The sequence below is a fragment of the Hemicordylus capensis genome, chromosome 7 (assembly GCF_027244095.1).
Source record: "Hemicordylus capensis ecotype Gifberg chromosome 7, rHemCap1.1.pri, whole genome shotgun sequence".
Taxonomy (NCBI): Eukaryota; Metazoa; Chordata; class Lepidosauria; order Squamata; family Cordylidae; genus Hemicordylus; species Hemicordylus capensis.
The window spans coordinates 34,293,334-34,309,814 of NC_069663.1; the positions used below are offsets into that span (position 1 = coordinate 34,293,334).

Sequence of the window (16,481 nt, forward strand, 5' to 3'; positions counted from 1 at the left end):
CCAATGAAACCCAAGGACACAGCCCTGCTGATGTCCTCCAATTCAGAGACATCTTCCGCAGAACTCCCAGCCATGGTGAAGCCCCCCTCCCCATTGCTGTCAGAGTGGGCACCTTCAAAACAGGGCAAGGCCCCTGTAGAGATCAAAGGCTGCTACTTGAAGGGACAGGGCCAAGTCCCTTTGCCTGAACAGCAGGTACAAAACCCAGCAGTTTGCCAAGAGGCACAAGTTGGAGCAACTTCACTGACCATGGTCCTGACCTGTTGCCTTGGGAGCTGTCCAAGGGCTGAGCATCCCTGGTCCCAGATACAGAAGAGACTGTGGTAGTGCCTGGAGCAGGACACAATCTTGACATGACGGAAGGTGCATCGCTACCACCACAAGCACCACCCCCATGTTTCCTTCTCCCCTGGTAGCATCCAGTAATATTGCCAGCTGAAATGAAACTGGATGCAGGGCCAATCCCCACCACCATTTTTCATGTGTTAACCAAAACCTGTGTTACCAACTTCAGTTGATTTCTGTGTGTTGAACCGGGCCTCTGGATGATTCAGACCCAACTCAACACATACTAGAAATCTCTGAAAGTTTTTTTTTAAAAAACAGGATGCACAGAGTTGATAGTTTGACACTAATGTATTATTTTTGTTTTGTTTTGTTTTGTTTGTTTTGTTTTGTTCAGTTTATATCCCTCCTTTCTCAGTGGAAACCTGGCAGCTAACAACAACAAAGTTACAGTCAAATTAACAAAAGTAGTATTTGCAAGAGCAGTTCAGTAAATATCTATGGACTGTCAACTTGTTTTGCTCTGACCCACAAAACCAAGGTTGTTCAAACTGGCCCTGGAGTAGTTACGACAGTTACCCATTTCACACCATGTGTCAGATTCTGGAGTGATCTACAATATGGGTTCCCAACTGCGGGTCCCTAGATGTTGTTGGAATGGAATTGGGGATGGCAAAAGTTGTACTGTACTGTATTAACCTGATGTTAGAAATTGGAGGGGAAGGGATCTTAAATTCAGAGTGCTATGCCTTTAGGGTAAATACAGGTATAACCTGTATTTAACCTCTGTTTTTAAAGTGGCTGTCTTAAATTCAGGGTTGTCTTCTATTCAGGTAAATACAGTAGTTCGACAACAACAGGGGACCCCCCCCCAATCTACAAGAAGCAATCTTGGGCTAGCAGAGCCCAGGGTGGAGGAGGTGGTCAGGGGTTCAGCACCACCCATTGGAGTGCCGGCATATGTAAGCAGGAGGCATCGGCATAATTGACTTCTAGAGGCAGGGAGGAGGGAGAGCTCCAGCAACGGAGTCCTCCCAGCTCAGCCGCCTCTGCTAGCCACCTGACTTCTCCGTCTTCTCTTCCCCAGGGACTGAAGGGTGAGAGGGGAACTCCTGGAGAAAGAGGCATGGGTGGGATTCCAGGCCAGCCAGGCCCACCAGGCCATCCAGGCCCACCGGTGAGTGCAGCAGATCGAGAGGTCGGGGGCTCCACCCCTTCAGCCGCTCTGCAAACGTTCTGATGGGTTTTTTTAAAAGCCACGGTAGCTCTGACGGGGGAGATGCAGTCACAACGACAGTTCAGGGGGCCGCTCTGGATCACTGCAGACATAACGGGGCTAGACGTTAAACATCTTTCTTTCTTTCTTTTTTCCTTCCTTTCTTCCCAGGGTGAGCCAGGCTCGGATGGACAAATGGGGAAAGAGGTATAGTGACTGTTACCTACGCAGCCTTCTTTTTTTTCACCTGGCCCTCATGACCCCCTCCCCCCACTACAACCACCCCAGTCTCCCCAAGGCTGCTGGAGGCTGTGCTGCCTGTGAGACTCTATTGGGATTTGGGAAGGGGCTTGTTTCCATTGGCCCCTCACCGAGATGCAAAGTTGCACCTTTCTTAAAAACCAGCCCAGGAGAGTCTTGTTGGAAAGGACTCTGTCCCTTGCGGTGGAATTGCTGGTTCTAAGACACGTGGGGGCAGACACGTGTCCTCTGCAGTGCGTAGCACACCCTCCCTTGGGTCCCAATGTCGCTGCGGTGTGTTCTGCTTCACCTCTGCTCCAGGTCATCATCTGCAGCCAGCAGAGGCAGGGAGGAAGGTAATCTTTCAGCTCCAGAGTCCATGTGATCCTGCAGTGCCCCCGACAGTAGCCAGCCAGATGGTTCTGGAGACTGCAGTAGCAGGCATGAATGTAGCAGGGCCTCTTCAGTTGTGTCCTCCTCAGCAGGGCTGTCTCTAGCTTGTGTGGGCCCTGGAGGGTGAGAATAGGTTGTGGGTTCCTCTATGATGAGCCAGTACTGATCCATCCCTGCCAGATCTAGAAGAGTGTTTGTTGCTGGGCAGCAGCAGGGGCCCCCATGAGTGCTGTAATACTGCTGGGAGCAGCAAGTCCACAGGACAGCCCTGGGGGGCAGCTGGCCAGGTGAAGGGGTAGATCCCTGACAATCCGATTGAATAGCACTGATATTCTCCATGGCATTCAACTGCAGTTCTCGCCAACAGCAAAGTATTGTGGGTATTTGATGATGATGATGATGATGATGATGATGATGATGATGATGATGATAAAATTCAGCCATCTCAGGTCCTTGGGAAGGACTCGATGTCTGGTAAAAACAAACCAGTCAATAACACCTGTCTGTCTGTGTAAACAAGAAATAATAATAAAAGAAGAAAAAGAAATAGAAAAAATCACCAAATACAAAGATCTACAAACTGAAATTGAAAGGCTATGGCAGAAGAAGACCAAAATAATCCCAGTGGTAATTGGCGCCCTGGGTGCAATTCCAAAACACCTTGAAGAGCACCTCAACACCATAGGGGCCACAGAAATCACCATCAGCCGACTACAAAAAGCAGCATTACTGGGAACAGCCTATATTCTGCGACGATACTATAATAATAGCAACAACATTGATGATAAAATTCAGCCATCCCAGGTCCTTGGGAAGGACCCGATGTCTGGATAAAACAAACCAGTCAATAACACCTGTCTGACTGTGTAAACAATAATAATAATAAACTTTATGTGTTAGCTGCCCCATAAGAAATTGCTCTCTGGGCAGCTCACAAGAGAGGATTAAAACATGCAATAAAAACACATAACACATTAAATCGTAACAGACAAAAAGGAAGAAAAGGAAATACAAAATTTAATACGAAGCAGCTTAAAAACTCATTTTAAAATCAGTTAAAAATCAGAACAAACCTGAAAACCTGAATTTCAAAGGCCTGTGTGAACAAAAAGGTCTTTACCTGGCATCTAAAAGAATAAAATGATGAAGCCAGGAGAGGCTCACTGGGGAGGCTATTCCATAAATGGAGTGCGACCACCGAGAGGGCCCTCTCCGTGGTAGCCACCTGCCTCACCTCGTTTGGCAGGGGTACCCGGAGGAGGGCCTCTGAAGAAGATCTTATGGTATGGGTAGGGACATATGAGGCAAGGTGCTCTCTCAGGTAACCTGCTCCCAAGCCATTTACCTCCCTGGTCATTGCTGCTTCCTCTTGCTTCTTAGGGCCCATCTGGAAAACCAGGCCTTGCAGGACCTGCTGGACAGAAGGTAAGAGAGACGCAGCTGGGCTTCTCACATCGGGCTCCCATCCAGTGACAGTGCCCCACTGACTGGTCTGCTTTCTTTCTTTTCCAGGGTGAACCTGGAGTCATGGGGGAGAGAGGGAACCCTGGAGAGAAAGGCAGGGCCGGGATGCCAGGGGGCCCAGGGAAGAGTGGCTCGATGGGCCCCATTGGACCCCGTGGCCCTGCTGGGGAGAGAGGACAGCCTGGCTCTCCTGGTCCCTCAGGGAGCCCCGGGAACCCAGGATTGCCTGGGACAATGGTAAGAACTGGAAGAGGTGCAGTAGATGTTCTGGGGGTACAATGGAAAAGGGGGGGGGTCCAAGACAAGATTTCTGAATAAGCGAGTAGCTCACTACAGTTTAGGGGATTCAGCCTTTGACCATGGGGCTTCACATAGACCTGCATTTCTGGCTCATCCCTGCTTGGGTTGCTGGGACATCACAAATTCTTTCGCCCCAGAAGGAAGGGAGGGAGGACCTGCCAAGGGAGATGACCTGAAGCAGGAGAGCATCTGACTCCTTCTTACTTTGACTCTGGGGACATCATGAGAGAGCTCTTCAGCTCCAGGCAACAGCAGCCTTCAGCTGCCTAAAATAGGGTCCCAGTGGGGACATTTGGGAAGAAGAACGCTTTGGAGCCGAGAAGATCATGGAGTGACTTTTTCTCTGATTGAAAACAAAAATGGTTGGGAGAGAATAGTTACTATCCTGGCACTTATGGGCTAGTATAATAAGATGCTGGGAAGGGGTCAGCTATGGCAGAACCATCCCACATAGTGAGGACTAAGGTTCTGGGAAGAGAGAGTAAGTAGTAGTTAACATCCTGTTTTTAAAATGTTGTAAGCTGCTTTGATGACCTGATGATCAGGAAGTGAGATATAAAAGCTAAATCCTGACTAACAAAGCATGGGTGCAGTAAAGGAAACATCTGGGCAGTGTTCTGTGCTCCATATTAAAGCAATGTGGGCACTCAGGTGGAGACAAAGGCAACTTTCATCAATCTCCCCTTCCCTACAAAGTGCTCTGTGCCATCCCAAAATAGGTCCCTGAGGGTCATGCAGCCCTCAGGGACCTATTTTTTGATGGCACAGAATGACCTGATTGTTGTGAGGTTACCATGGCTGCTCTGAGCTTCTTGGAAACGAATGGGGGGACACAAATGCAACCGGCAGGGAGGGAATCAAAGTACAACATTGCAGTGCAGCCCAGCATAGTGGAGTTCCTGCAATAGAGGAATGGTTCCCAGATGTTGTTGGACTACAATTCCCATCATTCCCAACCACGGTGGCCAAAAAGGGAGGCCCAAATTTGAGAACCCCTGCAGGAGAGGAAGGATGAACTTGGGGGGCTGTAGGTTTGACTTGGGCTTTCATCAGAAGTAGAGGCATACGGTACAGGAAAATGTTTTTTCTGCCATAGTGACAGACTTTTGCTTTTTCTCCTCTTTGCTTTCTTGTTAGGGAGATGTAGTCAATTATGATGAAATCCGCAGGTTCATCCGACAAGAGCTCAACAAAATGTTTGACGGTTGGTAACAGATTGGTGGCGGGGGGTGGGGGTGGGATAGAACAGGATGAAGTGAGCAGTTTGACACTCAGGAAGTAAGAGGTGGAGCTGGGCTGCTAACTCAGGAGGCTCTGGGGGAGCCTTGAGCCAGATCCGTTCTTATTAGTTTGTTAATCATGGCTCTCAAACAAGAAACCCTGGAAGTTTGGTTTGTGACAGGACCAAAAATCACAGCCCAAATTGTCTTCATCTGTTTACAAGAAAGATTCTCAGTTTACCCTTCCCCACTCCTGGTCTTCATCTCCATATTTAGGAGGATAATTAGGACCACCCATTTCCACCAGGCCTACAGCTTGGCTCAAAGTCTTGGTGGTAGGGGTGTGCACAAACGGTATGTGCAGAAATGGTTCGCCTCGAACTGGGGCCAGTTCGAAGGTTCAGTCGCAGACTGAACTGGGAGTGGTCCAGTCCATGATTGAACCAAACCAGGTCCAGTTCAGGTGAACCAGTTCTACACAGTACAGGAAGGCCAGGCGAGGGCGGCAAGAAAGGGGAAACACTACTTATCCAGCGCAGCTGCCAGCACTTGCTGCTGCTCGCCCTCCCACCACTGGCTTGGCAGTGCGTCAGTTCTGGCCTCCACTCCTGCAGTAAAGGAGGGGGGAGTGCACTTGAGTGCACTTGTGCCGGGAGGGTGAGCAGCGGTGCCAGCCCCCAGGCTGGATAAGCAGCTTTGTCCCTCTCTTGCTGCCCCCGCTTGGCCGCCTCTTACAGTCCGCCACCCCGCTCTTGTAACGGGGAATCCTCGCCTGATTTCCCCTTTACAAGTATATCCCCTGAACTGGTTTGGCCCGGTTCGATGGTTGAACTGGACCGGACCCAGTTTGGCTGGAACCGGACTGTTTCCGATTAGAACCAAACTGGCCAAACCGGTTCCATGCACACCCCTGCTTGGTGGCTGTGCTTTTCTGTGCTGCTGGGAGTCTATGAATGGCTGCTGTTCATTTGATTTGCTCATCTTGTTGGTTTTTTATGTTATTGTTACGTTTAAAGTAGATTGTTTTAATTTTCTCAGTGAGCACCACCTTGTGTACTTTTAGTAGAAAGGCAGTATAAAAATGTTACAAATGATGAAAATAAAGTAAGAGTACAGTTGTTGTTTTTTAATCTGGGGAGCAAACCTTTGATTGCTTCACTGGCTCCAGCGATACCAAGGAAATACCTTTAAAAGGCTGGTGCTCTCTGTAAGTGTCGCATTAGAGTACACGTTCTAGAAGAAGAGGTTGCCTCGTCAATCCTCTAGCTGTGAGCTCAACAGGGATTTCCAGGTAGCTGTTAATACAAGGCCCCTGAAGCCTTCCTGGCTGCCGCCAGCAAAATAGCCAATGAACATATAACCCATCATTACAATTGCAGAGCAAACACCATTGGCCCTTTGTCTCCCCCTGCAGAACGGATGGCGTATTACACCTCTCGAATGCAAATGCCCGTGGAATTGGCCTCTCAGCCAGGAAGGCCAGGACCCCCTGGCAAAGATGGAGCACCTGGGCGGCCAGGGTCTCCTGGCTCCCCAGGAATGCCAGGACAGATTGGGAGAGAGGGACGGCAAGGAGTGCCAGGAATGAGAGGTAAGTGCTTTCATTTCTGCTCCTGGAGGAAACAAGTTCAGTATTTCTCCTACATCAGAGTGACAAATCAACTGAGTTTCCCCCAATTTTAGCAGTAGCTCAAGTATTTGAACTGTGGGATTGTTTCCTTTTCAATCTCGGTCTGTTATTTTTATGAGAGTTTCTTGCCATGAACCTTTCCCTCACTCTCGTTACTAACTGTCCCATCTGTCCCACAATAAAGTCCTAATCCGATGTTAAAATTACCTGTATCTAAACTTTGTAAAGGGATATCTACATGTGTCTTAGACATTAGCCTTATCAGCTATGCCAAGAAAGGGCACCATGAGAAAACAGTCTGACAAAATAAGATCATCCCAACATGTGACTGACAGATGAATTCAGTCTTCTAGTTCCTGTTCTATTCTCTTTCTCTCGGTCCAGGTGAGCCCGGTGCCAAAGGTGAAAAAGGAGACAAAGGGGTTGGAATCATGGGGGAGTCTGGGCCCCCGGGCCCTCCAGGTAAAGCTCCTTTCTCTGTGACTGGCTTTTCTGTGCATTTCTGAAAGAACTAGCTCCTCTTTCTACAACATTAAGATATGCAGTAGACATCTCTTACTCAGGAAAGACAGCTGTTCTTGAGGTAGCAAGCATGAATTGCCTCCTTTATTAAGCAGAGTCTGCCTTGGTTTGTATTTAAGAACATAAGAACAGCCCTGCTGGATCAGGCCCAAGGCCCATCTAGTCCAGCATCCTGTTTCACATATTGGCCCACCAGATGCCACTGGAAGCCTACAGGCAGGAGTTGAGGGCATGTCCTCTCTCCTGCTGTTGCTACCCTGCAACTGGCACTCAAAGGCATCCTGCCTTTGAGGCTGGAGGTGGCATATAGCCCTCTGACTAGTAGCCATTGAAAGACCCCTCCTCCATAAAATTATTCAAATTCCTCTTAAGGCCATCCAGGTTGTTGGCTGTCACCACATCTTGTGGCAGAGAATTCCACAAGTTGATTATGCATTGTGTGAAAACGTACTTCCATTTGTTTTTTCTAGATTTCCTGGCAATCAGTTTCATGGGATTACCCCTAGTTCTTGTGTTATGTGAGAGGGAGATGAATTTCTCTCTGTCCACATTCTCCACACCATGCATGATTTTATAGACCTGTATCATGTCTCCCCGCACTCGTCTTTTTTCTAAACTAAATAGCCCCAGGTGTTGTAGCCTTGCCTCATAAGAAAGGTGCTCTAGGCCCCTGATCATCTTGGTTGCCCTCTTCTGCACCTTTTCCAGTTCTACAATGTCCTTTTTTTAGATGTGGTGACCAGAACTGTATGCAGTACTTCAGATGTGGCTGCACCATAGTTTTGTATAAGGGCATTATATTAGCAGTGTTGTTATCAATCCTCTTCCTAATGATCCCTAGCATGGAATTGGCCTTTTTCACAGCTGCTGCACATTGAGTTGACACTTTCAACGAGCTGTCCACCATGACCCCAAGATCCCTCTCCTGGTCAGTCACCAACAGCTCAGATCCCATCAGCGTATACTTGAAGTTGGGGTTTTTCGTCCCAACGTGCATCACGTTACACTTGCCAACATTGAACCACATTTGCCATTTTGTCGCCCAGTCACCCAGTTTGGAGAGTTCCTTTTGGAGCGCCTCACAATCCATTATGGATTTCACTACCCAAAAGAGTTTGGTACCATCTGCAAATTTGGCCACCTCTCTGCTTACCCCTACTTCTAGATCATTTATGAATAAATTAAAAAGCGCCGGTCCCAGTACAGATCCCTGGGGGACCCCACTTCTTACTTCCCTCCATTGTGAATGCTCTCCATTTATACCTACCCTGTGTTTCCTGTCTTTCAACCAGTTCGCAATCCACACATGTACTTGTCCCCTTATTCCATAACTGCTACGTTTCCTCAAGAGTCTTTGATGAGGAACTTTGTCATCATTTGGATAGTTGACTACATCTGAGCATAAGATATCCCTCTTAGAGGATGGGGCTGTAGCTCATTGGAAGAGCATTTGCATGCCGAGGGTCCCAGGTCCAATCCTTGGCAGCATGTCCAAGGAGGGCTGGGGAAAACTCCTCCCTGCAACCCTGGAGAAGCCACTGCCAGTCATTGTAGACAAGATGGAGCAAGGGTCTGGCTTGGTAAAAGGCAGCTTCCTAAGTTCCCATAGTTTAGGAAAGATCCGCATTATTGATTCTTTTGCCAACTTCTTTGTAGCAGAGCTTCACCTTCTTTTCAGTGCTTTTAAGCCACCTTGACATGCTCACCTTCAGGGGTGATTTGAAGGGTGGATTTTTTTGACACTTCCAAATGGTACATTTTGGCCAAATGGAGATGCTGTTCCAGGTTAGCATTTGTAGATACGGAATGAAGAAGTGGTTGTGTGCTTCAGATTAGCGAGCACAGAATACAGTATAGGGGTATATACTGGTTCATCTGGCATCAGTGATTAAATACTCTTTGTACTGCAGCAGTCCAAGAAGTAAATCACCAAGTATTCAGGAGCAACTCATCCTAACAAGCTGGGAGGGGTGCCAAAGGAAGCACAGCTGCCTCTCATTCCCAGAGCTCTGTTTGCTCATCTGTCCCACATTCTGCCAGGTAGAGCTGTGCCCATGCAGCTCTACCTGATGGATGGCCAGCCTGCAGGCAGAGCAGAGGTGAGAGAGAGAAAGAGGAGCAAACAGAGCTTCAGGAAGGAGAGGCAACTGTGCCTTCTTTGGTGCCCCCTCCCAGCTCACTTGGACAGATGAGCTTCTCCTACAAGAATTGTTACAGTCATGCCAAGTGAGGAGATAATATTTTCTCCTGGTTTTTCATATTGGTGAAAGATACAGGGGTTCTCAAACCTGAGTTCCCAGTTGTTGTTGGACCTCAACTCCTTTGGCCATTGTGGCTGGGGATGATGGGCATTGTAGTCCAGCAACATCTGGGGACCCAAGGTTGGGAACCTCTGCCTGAATAGCTAAGGATGCCTTCTTAATGAGCATGGATGGATGTTTCTGGGTCCAGCATGCAAGTCACAGCAGGATGCGACACACAAGCAGTATGGGAGTTTGAATGCAGCCAACAAAAAAGAGAGAGAAACTGCATTTTCCAGCCTGAAAGGAGGAGAGCTTCAAATCAGTTCCATTGCTTTGAGGGGTGGGACTGATACTGCTTTCCAAGCAAATGCTGTGGATGTCTGCCTGCTTCCCTCCTGCTCAACTTGTATATGTAACAAAAACACATCTGTCAACATGGGTCTTCCCAAGGGAACAGGGCTTCCCTTGGGACTTTCTGCTGAAAGGGCAGAGCCCAGACAGTGCACATCAGCCCTGATGGTGTTTAAATCTCATGAAATGTACCTCTTTTCCTCCTCCTCCTCCTCCTTCTCCTTGCTGCTTCTCTGCAGGGCTCCAGGGACCACCAGGATATGGCAAGATTGGTCTCCCAGGGCCTATGGGTCAACAGGGCATCCCAGGCATCCCAGGACCTCCAGGAGTTACAGGGCCTCCTGGAAAGGCAGGCCACTGCAACCCTTCAGATTGTTTCGGCATGATGCCTCTGGAGCAGCCGATGTACCAACCCAAAAACATGAAGGGGCCTTTAGGCTAAAATGCCACATAGACCTCCTCCTCTTCCCACAAAGGACTCCATTGGGAACAGCCAAAATCTGGTCCTCGCGACTGGTCGTGAATTATTTTTGCATTGCTGTTAATATTTTGACTATGTATTTTTTTTGTTAATCCAGTGGGGTTCACCCTTTCATGATGGCATTTAAAAAAAAATCCATGTGTGTGTGGTTGTGGTTGTGTGCGTATGTCTCATCTTCTAAAGGGAATTTGGTAGTGTCATCTGTGGTCTGCAAAACACATTTCAAAATAACATTTCAGTCTTCCCCTTGGCTCTGCACAAGTCTAGCCTCTTTGATCCATTAGGAATTCATTGCTCTTCTTTCAACAGTAGGGGCACAATCCACCAGGGAGTTTTCAAGAACTACACAAGATTGTGGCCGGGCGCTTGCACAGCTTCTTTCTGTTCATTTCATGAAGGCTGGTGCAAGACAACTTTCCAGTGGACTGTGCTTGTTGGCATTAGTGTGGTTGACACAAGAAAGTGTGGAAACAGATTTGGAGGAAAGTAAAGAAATGAAAAGTGTCATTTTGAAACCTTAGACAAAGATTCCTCCCCTTCAAAATCCCCCCTCCTCTCCATTAACGTTGTTCATTGACAATTTTTAATAGCAGATCTTAAATATGGTGTGAGATTTTGAAGTTTTGAAAAAGTATGTGTCTTAGACATTCTGTGTTCTGCAAGCTAAAAAATGGAAATATCTCTTGGATGTAAAAAGAAGCAGAAAAATCCATTTGATGTAAGTTTTTTGGGGACAAAATCATCTCATGTATTGTGATGTAATTACATTTTTTATTCAAATGCCCAAAAGTCTTTTTTGTCCATATCTTTTCTATTCAATGTGACATATGAAATGGGCAGGGGGTGAGGGTGAAACATTTGTTATATTAGAATCAGTGACTTCTGTTGAATGTTGTTTTGGAGCCTCAATTGTGTATTTTTGTCAAATATATTTTTCATTCAAAAAAAACCCCAAGCAACCCTATCCAACCCTGCTGCTGCTAGCTCTTCTGATAATTAGAAATTAGATAATGGAAGAGCTTTGAGAAGTTGGAGAAGATACAATATCAATGAGGGGGGACACCCCTCTTATGTAATGTCTGTAATGCACCCTAATCCCTGTGTCCTGCCCTTTTATGCAAACTTAGAGCAAGGAAAAGGAGAGAAAAAAATAGAATCTCAAACTCTCTTTTGCTAAGGAATAGCCACACTCAAAATCTTTTCTTAGAAAAATATTCCTTCAGCTCTCAAATGACTTTCCTCTGGAACAAAACTGGCTGGCTTAGCTGCCCTCCCATTGCCTCGGTCTCATCAGGGATTTTCAGGCCCAAACTATCCAAGTTAATGATATGGCAGTCGTGCAGGGGTCCTCAAACATGGGTCCCCAGATGTTGTTGGACTACAATTCCCATCATGCCCAGCCTCAATGGCCAAAGGTTTGAGCTGTATGTAGTCCCACAACATCAGAAGACCCGTATTTGAGAAGCCTGGCAGTAGTAGGTCATATGAAGCACACTCTTTTCATCCTTGGTCTGGAGGAGAGAGTAAGTAATGAGAACCCTGCCTCTCATTTAGGCAGCCTTCCCCATGGCTAGCCACCATCCTAATTATTTGAATAAATTAAGTGTGCCTTGTTTCCTAATTGGTATTTGGCTCACCTTCATTGCAGTCCACTGGCTCTTCTGCCACATTTTTCTCCATCAAGCACATTTATGCTGTTCTGTCAGCAGCGTCCATTTAACAAATGGCCTCTGTGGCAGCAAACATACATGGAGCTGCAGCAACTCTTTGTTCAACATCCAGCTTAGCGCCTTTCGTTAGAAAACAAGGGTTGTGATTAGAAATAATGGCTGCAATTAACAGCATCTTGGCTCAAAATGTGAAAATATAGCCGCTAAGTGAGTGAGCTCTGGCTTACCATCTCTTATCGTGCACATGAGGGGTTTCAGACTTCCTTCCCAAACAAACCTAAAGAGCCAGTGCATTAAACACCTTGTCTAATCATCATCCTCTTTAGCCTTTATTTTTAAAAAGAGATATTTTCGCCTACTGCTGCTGAACAGAAAATCCTCCATTGATGCTCCAGGCGCATTGTTGCCAGAACCTAAGGGGTATACTCGTTGGTCAAAAAATGAAGTTGTGCCAAACTCTTCCTTCAATAAAACTGATTCATTCCACATTAAGGTTGAAGCTAGGCTACTGAAATTTGCATGGAGCTACCTTGGAGTTTTTGGAAACCAGACTCCAGCTTCTGTTCTGGCTTTTGCCTTCCTACTTTCTGGACAAAATTCAGTGGTTGTTTCAGCCTATAAAACCCTATTTTGCCCCAATATGTGTGTCAGGAACCCACCCTGATACCCACCCCCCAAGTCCAGGGAGGTGATTTATTTAATGGTTTTTATATCAATTGTGTCACCACATTCATGGAATTTAATAAGTTATTACTTTCTTTTGCTGCCACCATATGGTTGCCTATTACCCTGCTCTCAATAAATAACCTCTTGGTCACAGCCTTGTGAGCACAGGATAGGCATATATGTTCAGTGCCTCAAAAAAAAGAAACAAAGCTTGCAAGTGTAAAAACAATGAGTGTATTATTTACAAAAGATGGCAAGAAGGGTCTCCGCAACGCAGGGCACATAAACTTCACGACAATGTTGTCAAAAGAAGTCAGACTCGACACAGACTGTTTGGGCCTCCTTTCTAGAGCCAGAGTTGCTGTTCTCCAACCCTGCTCTGTACCTCTATGACTCCTAACTGCCTCCAACTGTCATTATTGAAATCACCCTCTGAACATTCCGCAGATGCTCTCCCAGCCCACCTCTGCTCCCTCCCTCTCATTCTCTCTCTCGCCAACACTCTGCATGCGTGTTTCTTCACGCTGTGTCCGAGAAGTCACTCCTACGTTCAATGGGGCTTATTCCCAGGAAATGTGTGCAAAAGACGCCAGCCCGATCACTAAAGGGAACGGTGCTGTGGCTGCTGCCCAAACCACAGAGAGGGCAGCTCGGCCCATGCCAGAGATGCCCCAGCTCTCTGCCGACCACACTTCTCGCTGGGAGCACTTGCCCTGCTCCCCACGGTCACCACACTCCTCCAGACATTGCCTGGCAACAGGGATGCCACATTGCGATGCCCCAAGCTTCATAGCCTCTCAAAAGGAAAAGCCACACTGGGGGCGGGGGGGGTGGGGTGCTGGCTTTCCTCTGTGTCCAGAGATGCACCTAGGTAATTTTGGAGGCTGGACCTAAAGGCCTTTGGAGCCCACCCCCCAACTTTGGAGGCCCACCACCACCACACACACGCCATGACACACGCAGTATTTTTAACATGTGGGTTCTTGAGGGCACAAACAGCAACTGAACTCACAAGAATGCAAGAATATAAAACAGGTATATTTATGCAAATATGTATTGGCAGAAACATTTCAACAGGCAACTTAACATATTCTCATCCCACATATTTCTCCCCCCCCCCCGTCTCTAAAGCAGAGGTCACGGCCAGCCAGCTGACTGGGGGCTGGGTAGCCCAGCACCACCCAGGACAGACTAAGGAGGATTTGGAGACACCCCCCCCAGGGGTGTGGAGAGGCCCTGGACTTCAGCCCAGAAGTCCAGGGGTAAGAGCACCTCTGTCTGTGTCTCATGGTCCCCCCTTTGGCAATCTGCAGGAAAAGGGTATGGAATGACAAGACAGGCAAAATAAAATAAAAATTAACCATAGAGCTAAAAACCTGGAATCCAAAGCTCTTTTGTTAAAGAATAGCCACACTCAGATCCTTTGCTTATAAAGATATTCCTTCAGATCTCAAAAGATTTTCAGACCCAAACTATCCACTTTAATGATATGATAGTCATGCAGGGGATCCTCAAACGTAGGTCCTCAATTGTTGCTGGACTACAAATCCCATCATCCCCAGCCACAATGACCTTTGGCCATTGTGGCTGGGAATGATGGGAGCTGTAGTCCCACAACAGTTGGACTCACATTTGAGACCCCCTGCAATAGTAGGTCATATGAGGCAAATGCCTTGCATCCTTGATCTGGAGGGGGATAAGTAATGAGAAACCTGCCTCTCATCTACACAACCTTCCGCATGGCTCGCCACCATCCTAATTCTTTAAATAAATTAATTGTGCCTTGTTTCCTAATTGGTATTAACTCCAGCTCCTCTCCTAGCCTTTGCCTTACTACATCCTGGACAAAATTCAGGGGTGGTTTCAGTCTACACAACACTATTTTGCCTCAATATACATAAGAGAAGTAACTCCTCCTAAGTTTAATGGAGTTTATTCTCAGGAAGTGTGCAAAAGATGGCAGCCAAATTATTAAAGGAAAAGTTTTTTTGAGAGGCAATGATTTTGGGAAATGAGGCAACCATGTCTGGATAAATAGATAAAACATCAAACGAGCATTTGTTGGTTTTGCTTGCTTGCGGACTTGGTAACTGAGGTGAAATTGACCAGCTCAGTTCAAAATGGCAGGCTTGCTTGAAGGATTTTGCAGCTAAGGAGAAATTAACCTTTCCCTTTAGTGTTATGCCACTCACTTTTCTCCAGTTTTGCAGGCTTTGGGGGAAATGAGTGTTTTGTTCCTGTTTGGGTGGGGGGCTGGGATGAATTGTTTCAGCTGTTCCTGGTTAACCAAGTGTTTTAAGTGGTGGTTGGGTCTGGTCTCTTTTTGGGGTGAATGGGAGAAAGACTTTAAAAAAACAACTTCAGTATTCTTGTGTTATACTAATGTGACAGCGTCCCTGTGTTTTTGCCATGAGAGCAGGGAGGAAATGCAGCAGCCTTTTCCATGACATAGTGGTTGTGTGGAGGAAATGTATTATGAGAAGCAATGTACTGAAAATCTAGGATATTAAAGAAATATTTGGCGTGGGAAGATCTTCCATGACTCCAGTGCAGAAGAGTAAACAGAAAAAAGAGGGGAGAGCAATTGTCTGGGGGCACTCTGTCCATCCTACATTTGCCACAGAATAATTCTCTGTCCTCCAGAGATCTGCCACAGTCGGGCTAGAAAGCTAGACCTTTTCCAGTGAATTCTTCACACTTGCTCCTTTTCAAATTAATTATATTCTTTAAAGAAGATGGATTTTGTTCTGCGGTTTGTAGAGAGGCCTGTCGGTCTGAGAGAGCTTCCTTTCTCTTCTGACAAACTAGTCTGCTCCCTCCCTGAGGAGAAAGTCACATAGCTAGCAGCCTAGCATGCCTATCATTAGTTTAGCTGCCCATAGTAAGTGTGCAAAAGTATTTTTGTGTTTAAAGCCCCCATTTTGGTGACAAGAGACCCCCGTATCCTACATTCCCCACAGGATCACTCCTAGAATTTAATTTGGGGGACTGAAGGCATGGCAAAAGACACATACACACCCATTACAGAAGGAGTAAAGGCGTTGTTTTATTTTGTTACACATAACAATTTATACAGTCAAGGAAAGGAATCACCCTCCTTGTCAGCCCAGGCTTTGGAATATGTTCTGGGGCTAAATACTGGCCTGTCCAACTTCATACAAGGCTAGATGTGCTTTAAGCACCATCTTAGCTTGTGGGTGCAGCTTTAGTGGAGGTTGTTCTTGCCTTTCTTGTTTATTTCTCACTTTCCTTCACCTTCTATTGCTCAATAACATCTGTCATTTTTTAGGGAAACCCTTTGAGAAGGCTTCCCTCCTTTCCTGAGAGAGCATCTTGCTCCCTACCTGAGGAGAAAGCCTCACGGCCAGGAAGCACCCTGTTCCTAGGGCTGGTAACTGAAGTCCAACTGCCCATACAATAGCATGTCAACAGACCATTTTCCTCATAAAATCTTTCTTTTGGTGATAGACACTTGAGCCTGTGTTCCTCAGAGGGCCAGTTATAGAATAATTCATTGGTGGGAGTGATAGGGTGGCAAAGACTAGTACTGGAGGAACAAGATGTGTGCATGTGTGTGCTATGCATAATCATTTATACAATCAAAAGAGGAAGAGGAATTATTTCTGCCCTCACTGAAGTTCAGTTTAAAGAAAGGTCTAGCCTGATATTCCCCTCCCCCCGTTATATTCTGAGGCCAGCAACAAGAAAATGGCCGTCTCAAACAAAGCCACCTCTGGTAGCTAAGGTGTCTACTATCCCACCCACCCTGCCTCAAGATGTTGGCCATCTCTAATGTAATC

At 46.8% G+C, this 16,481-nt stretch overlaps 1 protein-coding gene and 1 long non-coding RNA gene across 6 annotated transcripts in view; one reads left to right on the plus strand and one right to left on the minus strand.

The window, feature by feature from the left end:
• COL16A1 (collagen type XVI alpha 1 chain) overlaps positions 1-10,489 on the plus strand; it is a 184,930-nt gene extending 174,441 nt beyond the window's left edge. For all 5 annotated transcript variants that reach the window (XM_053267053.1, XM_053267054.1, XM_053267055.1 and 2 more), the window contains 8 exons: positions 1,373-1,462; positions 1,673-1,708; positions 3,515-3,559; positions 3,647-3,835; positions 5,036-5,102; positions 6,533-6,709; positions 7,133-7,210; positions 10,104-10,489. In XM_053267053.1, the coding sequence (XP_053123028.1) occupies positions 1,373-1,462; positions 1,673-1,708; positions 3,515-3,559; positions 3,647-3,835; positions 5,036-5,102; positions 6,533-6,709; positions 7,133-7,210; positions 10,104-10,306 (885 nt within the window). In that variant the 3' untranslated portion in view covers positions 10,307-10,489. The remainder of the gene's footprint in view (positions 1-1,372; positions 1,463-1,672; positions 1,709-3,514; positions 3,560-3,646; positions 3,836-5,035; positions 5,103-6,532; positions 6,710-7,132; positions 7,211-10,103) is intronic.
• Positions 63-13,784, minus strand: LOC128332598 (uncharacterized). The gene is made up of 3 exons (XR_008310694.1): positions 12,243-13,784; positions 11,983-12,135; positions 63-2,641 (listed from the first exon to the last, which is right to left on the minus strand). It is a non-coding gene; the product is annotated as an uncharacterized LOC128332598 (long non-coding RNA).
• Positions 13,785-16,481: the final 2,697 nt, after the last annotated feature.